We start from the raw sequence: 8281 nt of genomic DNA on the forward strand, positions 1-8281 counted from the left end.
CTCTATAAACACCCCAACCACTGAATATAAAGCGACAAAAATAAAAGGAGAGAGAGATAAAAGAGCCTCTCTTTTTATCCACAGATTACTCTCTCACTACTTCAACCCAATATTTTCCTCAATTTCTCCCTCATTTGGCCTTCACAAATCTCTAAAGCCCCTCTCATACCCAGAAACCCTAACCTTCGCAGCTCTCTCCAAACCCCTCTTCTGCTTTCTCTTCAAACTCCTTTACAAATTCCGACCAACTCGCCGGAAAGTGGCCGGAAAACTCAATCTCCTCTCCGGAAACCGCGTCCAGGATCTCCAGCAACCCCACGATCCGACGGCTCACCCTTCTCCTCAGCTCCCTGATCTCCGGAAAATGCGTGTGCACTTCGTCGAGGCGAAGGAGAAGCGCCATCAACCGCTCGTTGAACCGAACCCTCTCTCTCTCATCGACTCGGACCCTGTCCACGGTCTCCTGGCGCTGCATCAGAGCCGTACACTTGTCGGCCTCTGAATTCACGGCCACGATCGTCTTCAGCTGGGATCGAGCCACGTGGCCGCGGTACGACGCTTGGATCTTGGATGCGGCGGCGTGGATCGACGCTATGTTGAGGTGGACGTGGATGGGGATTGCTCCTTCTTCGATTGAGGACTGGATTGGGATTTGGTGCTTTGTTCGGGGCAAGGGATCTCCCGCAGTAAACCAGACGGAGGAAGAGTAGAAGTAAGCTGCTCCTTCCATTATTTCTTCCAACTTTGCTGAGTTCGAACTGAGATGGGTTTATATCAAGTGTTGCACAGACTATTTTAGTCATTCATTTGTATGATGGGGTGCAAGTCTAAAATTGCCCATGTCTTTATTGGGTAGGACGGTTTGTATCCCATTATCATGAAGTGAGGTCCGGTTTGGCTTGAAAGCCCCTTTTTTATGGAAAACTTTACCCTTTTCTAAGAAAAGGAAAATGGGGAAATTTTACTTATTATTATTATTATTATTTTTTAATGAATGCATAGTACACCCACTATCCCCCACGAAGAAATAATTTTTGCAACGTAAACCCAAAATAGTTTATGCCCCCACGTCAAAAATTATATTTTTTAAGACAAAAAAATGGAAAAGGTTTATATAATGTTGCAAATTAAAATTGTAGAATTAAAGATGCACTTCAAAAATCCATCGGAAATGGTTGTTTTAATGTTGAAGAACTTTATAATTGATCATCTTGACATCGAGATATATGAATATCAAAAAAAAAAAATTAGTTCTAGAAATAGTGGATCTTGCAACACATTATCTAGACCGTCTATTTTCAAGACTTTCATATATTTATAGACAGTCATTTTTTGAGTTTCAAATTTTATAATTAAATATAAAAATAGATTTTCAGATAATCCTAAGAATTTTTTACGTTAAAATTGCATGTTATGATAAAATTTGGAGGTGCACCTTAATTGGATTGTTTAACATTGCAACCTTAAAGAAACCACACCCCAAAATTCAATTAGTCCAGCTTAGCACAATAACAACAGATATATGTATTGGACCGGCTTTATTTTAAAATAATGTGCGGATCCGACATACATTGTGTCAAATTGGCTTAATTTTAAAAGATGAAGGCTTGCTGGACCGACTTTATTTTAAACAATGTGTTGGTTTGTCACTCATTGTGTCAGGCTGGTTTAATTTTAAAAGATGGAAGTCAGTTCGACGCAATTATTTATTTTTAAAAGATGAAGCCGGTCCAACTTAATTTTAAACGGTGGGTGCCAAACTGGCACATTGTTGAACATTAAACCGGCTCTGTCGGACCGGCACATGTTTAAGATAAGGGTGCAGTTTGCATACGGATGCATCCGTAGGTGTAGAGGTAAGGTGCACCTTCAAAATTTATTAAGGTCTATCATTTTGATGTAAAATGCTCTTAGGATTATCTCAAAATCTATTTTTATATCTAATTATAAAAGTTTAAATTTCAAAAATGGTTATGAAAATCTTGAAAATGGACATTGTAGATAATATGTTGTAAAATACATTATTTTTGAGACCTAAATTTTTTTTATTTTTTATAGTTATATATCTTGATGTCGAGATGATCCATCGAAAGATTTTTCAATATTAAAATTACTTTTTTCTGATAGATTTTTGAGAGGCATCCGTGGTTCTACATTATAAGGTAGCATCCTTATATAAACTTTTTCCATAAGATAATGCGTGTCCTTTCCTAGCAAAATGCATTGCAATGCGAGCATGCAAAAGTAGTATTGCGCTATTCTTTTTCTTCTTTAGGGGAAATTATCGTTTGGGGAAATGCCTTCTTTTTGGGGAAATTATCGTTTGAGCCCCTCACATGAATGACATAAAAACCCCTTCCATTTTCTTTCAGGATAATTACAAGCCCTTTGTGTCAGATCTAGGTCGACTTAAATTTTGATCCTATGTACTTTGTTGATATATGTACAATGAAAGAGGGATCTCTCTCTACTCCTTTTTGAAGGAGATCGGTGGTTTTTTTACTTGGGTCTGGATTTATCTTTGCTTTCTAGTTTTTTTTACGACTTAGGGTTCAAATCAATGGTTTAAAAAACGGATCGGTGACCCAGATCAGGCTTCCAAAAAACCCATCCGGATCGACGAATCGGCGATAAGGATCGGGAATCGGGTGAATCGGTAAAAATAAAGCTTAAAAAAAATCCGAAAAAATTATTAAAATTCATTATAAATATTTTTTTTTAGAAATTCAATAAGAAATGAGGGTACTCCATTAAGAATTTTCATGTTTTTGAATGAATATGTGAATATTGATATATTCTTTCCCTGCATGAACCGCCATTCAGCATTTAATTACATCACACAAAAGCATAAACATATAATTATCATGGAATAAGTATATCAACATACATGGACTACAATAAAGCATAAAATTAGTAACATATGATCTAAAAATAAAATGATAGACGACGTTATTGTTTTTCTTGGTCACGCTGGTGCCATCGATTGAATTTGTTTAACAATTCATTGATTCGATCTAAAAACGAATCATCGATATTAGCAGGCGTCTGACTATTCTCAAATCCCTGAGTGTTAGTGTTTTGTTGTGTTCCCAATCTAAAATCCCCGAAGATTGTCCGTCTTTCATGCTCACCTGCACTGTCGTGCTCATCCCTACACTATTGCTGTTGGGACTCGATATGTGAATAATATGGCTGGGATAGGGTGGCCTCAGAATCATCATCTCTCTCATTTTCTCTTTGAATAATATGGATTAAAAAAAAAAAAAAACAAATTTTCAAAAAAATCGATCATGGATTAAAAGAAAAAATCACAAATTTTCAAAAAATTCTATCATGGATTACAAAAAAAAATTCGATCATGGATTAAAAAAAAAAAATCACAAATTTTCCAAAAATTCTATCATGGATTACAAAAAAAAATTCAATCATGGATTAAAAAAAAAAAAATCACAAATTTTCAAAACATTCAATCATGGATTACAAAAAATTCGATCATGAATTACATAAAAATCGATCATGGATTACATAAAATTCGATCATGGATTACAAAAAAAAACAAAAAACAAAAAAACAAAAAATTCAATCGTGGATTACAAAAAAAGAAAAAAACAATTCGATCATGGATTACAAAAAATTCAATCATGGATTACAAAAAACTCTATCATGGGTTACAAAAAAAGCAAAAAACAAAAAATTCAATCATGGATTACAAAAAAAAAAACAAACATTTCGATCATGGATTACAAAAAAAAACAAACATTTCGATCATGTATTACAAAACGTTCGATCATGGATTACAAAAAATTCTATCATGGGTTACAAAAAAAAAAAAAAACAAAAAATTTGATCATGGATTACAAAAAATTCTATCATGGGTTACAAAAAAACAAAAAATCAGATCATGGATTATAAAAAAACAAAAACAATTCGATCATGGATTACAAAAAAATCGATCAAGTATTAAAAAAAAAATCTATCATGGATTACAAAAAAAAATAAAAATAAAAATAAAAATAAAAAATAAAAATAAAAAAATAAATTCTGTACTGGACTCGCCGATCCATACAGTGAATCGGCGAGTCACTATACAAAATCGTCCGGTTCTCTCTAGAACCGGACGATTTCCGATTTTTTAGCCGATACGATTTACATTTTACGATTTCCGAGTTGAACCGGGCGAGTCCGGTTCGACTCGGCGTTTTTTAAAACACTGGTTCAAATTATTGATTTAGGAAATTAGCGACAACCCTTCTTTATTTTCTATTATTTTGTTGATTAGGTTTTTCAACTTGTTTTTGGCTAGGAAATGAGACCGGGATTAATTGGTTAAGTTTTCTTTTCTAAATCTTTTTTATTATAAGTTTTTTCTCCTTATTTAGATTTTTTATGTTGTTATATATATATATATATATATATATATATATATATATATATATATATATATATATATATATATATATATATATATATATATATATATACATATATATATATATATGAGTAATGATCCTATGAGACCCTCCCAACTCATGTGTGTAGGACCTTAAAGGATAACCATTAAATTTGACATAGATATCTAGAAAAGTTATCACATGAGTGTGAAACTTGACTTTTCTAAATATTTGTGATAAATTTAATGGTGATCATTTGGAGTCCTACACACATGAGTGTGAAAGGGTCTCATAAGATCATTAATATATATATATATATATATATATATATATATATATATATATATATATATATATATATATATATATATATATAGAGAGAGAGAGAGTTTTTTAATTCTATTTTTGATTTTTTAGGAATTCTTTTTTTTCCTATAAACTACTTACAAGTCAACTCAGACATACTGAGTTACTCAATCCACGCAAGGCTCGAGTCCGAGTCAAGTTTATGATGGTACCATTTCTTGGCCCTTCTCAAAATGTCTTGTATCACTACTAACAATAACCCACACAAGGCTCGAGTCCGAGTCAAGTTTATGATGGTACCATTTCTTGGCCCTTCTCAAAATGTCTTGTATCACTACTAACAATCAGAGGAGACTGTCTAAAATTTGAGTGCCTCTTCAAGATACTCGAAGGGTTGGCACTAGCAGTGACATGAGTGTTGTATGCTTATGTTTCTAAGTGTTGGCTCATGCTCCAGAGAACCATCAAGAAGTTGAGGGTGGAAACAACGGGTAGTTCCAAGCTTTTTCCCTCAAATTATTTTCTTAGAACTTGGAACAAATTATTTGGTACTTTGATTATCCAACTCCAAATAATTGGGATAAGGTTTGGATAAAGATGATGGTTTTGATGTACATATAACGATGATGTTTTGTTATAGAAAGTATATATTATGCAGATATAATATCTTATATTTATGGTAGGATTTGTATATTATAGGTGTCATTAATTTGTATTGCAGGGATATTGATATCTTTCTATTCATATCATGTATATTATATTTATACAGAACATGTATATTTCTTATGATCAAATATACACAAAGATTTCTCTCCATAAAGCTTGATATTCTATCATGGTATTAGAGCACCATTGATCTTAGGTTTTTTCTTCGATAAATTTAGAGGTGGGCTTGGTGTTCATGATTGAGATAGATCGGATTTTGAGGTCATTTCCTTGGAGGAATTTAGAAAGAGAATACAATGCTCAGGACCTATCCTCTTCAAGCCTGTTTTTAACAAACCCATTTTACCAGGTCTCACGGCAACATTGACTCTATCTCAGCACCTCTCCTCTCCAAGCCATATCACAATAGAAGACGTCCAAGAAATGATCTGACAAGCTCTCTCTGCTATGAGCAATACATCTGTTGTTGCATCTGCTTTGCCAAGAGCCTTAGGTACAAAACATTGGTTCATTGATTCTGATGCCTCTAACCACATGTCATTTGATTCTAGTTTCATTTGGTTCAGTTGAATCCTCTCAATTGTCCCTCCCTAATTTGTTGGTTCTCAATTTATCACTGAATCTCATTTCTGTAGGACACTTGTGTGACCAAAGCTTTGATATTATTTTATCATCTTTTAGGTTGTGTTATAGATGATTGCTTGATAGGGAAGCAAATCGGGATAGGGCGTAAGGTTGGTAGACTGTTTGTTTTGGAGGATTTGCATATTCCACGGCATCCTAGGGGTTCTCTACTCGTTGATTTAGCTAGTTCGTTGTCTTCCTTTTCAATTTGGCATAGTAGGTTAGGCCATGGTTTTTTTCCTAGGTTGAAATATTTAATGTCAACTAGCAAGTTGAGATTTGTACAAACCACAAATATTATTGGTTGCAGTATATATACATTTATATTTCTTCTTCCCATTTTGATATCATACATTCTGATCTGTGGGGTCATGTTTCTGTTCCATCCATGAGAGTGATCGTTATTATGTTATTTTTGTTAATGACTATTCTCGTTACACCTGGGTTTATTTGTTACATTGTAAGTCAAACTTTTATCAAATTTATGATGAATTTTCTACCATGATCAAGACCCAGTTTTAAAAAACTATTAAAATATTTCATTATGATTCTAGTAGAGGATACTTGTTAAAATATTTCAAATGTCTTCTCAAGTCTCATGGAACATTGGCTCAACTATCATATCCTGACACACCATGGCAGAATGGTATAGCAGAATGTAAACATCATCATATCATTGAGACGGCTCGTATCTTACTGCTTTCCTCTTCTATTTTGCGTAAATTTTGAGGAAGGGCTATATACACTTTTGTTTATGTCATCAATTGTATTCCATCATCTATTTTAAGTGGCATGTCTCCTTTTGAGCAACTTTATCCATGTAGTACTAATTATTCACAACTTGGTATTTTTGGATCAACATCTTTTGTTCTCTTATCCAAAGTTGAACAAAACAAGTTGCCCAAGAAATTAGCCATTTGTGTATTTTTTTGTTCAACAAAAGGGTTTTCGATGTTATGATCCCATTTCACAGAAACTGCGTACTTCACGCCATGTGACCTTATGGGAAAGTATATCATTATATTATCTTCCGCGTTTTCGTCATCTCGCCCATTCATCTTTTGATTCCAGTCAATATCTTGACCCTTCATTGACTCCTCGGTTGAGCTTGTAGTACCTAATGTCTATTTTTTCAACTTTTAAGAGAACTTTCAATATATTAAAGAGACCAGTCCCTGTATCTTATGTCAGCCCTAGCTTGATATGCCATGTTCTAATTTTATGTCTCTTTAGAGTGATATACAGCCTCATCTCATTGAACGTCGCTATCCCAAATGAGAGTGCTCTGCACAGCAACATCTTTGTGATTTTCACTGCTTCCTAACCATTTTCTTTCTCTTCATGAGCCTAAGATAGACAACGAAGCTGTATCGGATCCAAACTGTCAGCAAGTTATGACAGATGAATTAAATGCTTTACATAAAACTTGTACTTGGGATCTTGTTGATTTACCTCCTGAAAAGTTTGTAGTCAGTTGTCGATGGGTCTACAAAATTAAAACTAATGCAAATGATATAATTGAACGGTACAAAGCACAATTAGCTACAAAAGGATTCACTCAAGAGTATGGGATTGACTATGAAGAGACTTTTGTACCAGTTGCTTGGATATCCTCAATGCTGACCTTAATTACTTTAGCTTCTATCCATGGTTAGCCCATGTATCGAATAGACGTCAAGAATGCTTTTCTTCATGACATCTCGCATGGAGAAGTTTATATGAAACCTCATCCTAGTCTTTCCCATCAGCCTCAGTAGGTTTGCAAGCTTCGACGAGCATTATATGGTCTCAAACAGGCACCTTGTACCTGGTTTGAGAAGTTTTGCTCTATTATCATCACATTGGGATTTATTCAAAGTGCTCATTATTAAGCACTTTTTGTTCGACATTGGGCTCACAGTCTTACACTACTGATTCTTTATGTTGATGATATGGTACTTACTGGTAGTGATTCTGTCAGCATTCGTGATACTCAATTGTACTTAAGCAAGTGCTTTGAAATGAAGGACTTTGACAACTTTGTTATTTCTTGGCATTAAAGTAGATTCTTCAACTCGTGGATATATTTTGTCTCAAGTGAAGTACGTATCTGATCTCATATCTCGGGCCGCTCTAACAAATAACTAAATTGTTGACACTCCGCTTGAATTGAATGTCAAACTTTGCCCTACATATGGGGAATTGCTTTCTGATCCTACACGGTACAGGCAGATTGTTGGCGGTTTTAATTATTTAACTATCACTTTCCCTAACATCAATCATATTGTTTGTGTTGTGAGTAAGTTCATGTCTGC

At 34.2% G+C, this 8281-nt stretch overlaps 1 protein-coding gene across 1 annotated transcript; it reads right to left on the reverse strand.

The window, feature by feature from the left end:
- Positions 1-178: 178 nt before the first annotated feature.
- BAG5 (BCL-2-associated athanogene 5) lies at positions 179-730 on the reverse strand. The gene has a single exon (XM_006839032.4). It carries the CDS (start codon positions 728-730, stop codon positions 179-181), a length of 552 nt encoding a protein of 183 aa, XP_006839095.1.
- Between the last annotated feature and the right edge of the window lie 7551 nt (positions 731-8281).

This window comes from Amborella trichopoda, chromosome 10, assembly GCF_054954075.1.
Source record: "Amborella trichopoda isolate Santa Cruz 75 chromosome 10, AtrichopodaSantaCruz75HAP2 v2.0, whole genome shotgun sequence".
Taxonomy (NCBI): Eukaryota; Viridiplantae; Streptophyta; class Magnoliopsida; order Amborellales; family Amborellaceae; genus Amborella; species Amborella trichopoda.

What these genes read in the sequence shown, in the direction of transcription:
- BAG5 (XM_006839032.4), bottom strand. Translation starts at nt 730, where the DNA reads ATGGAAGGAGCAGCTTACTTCTACTCTTCCTCCGTCTGGTTTACTGCG.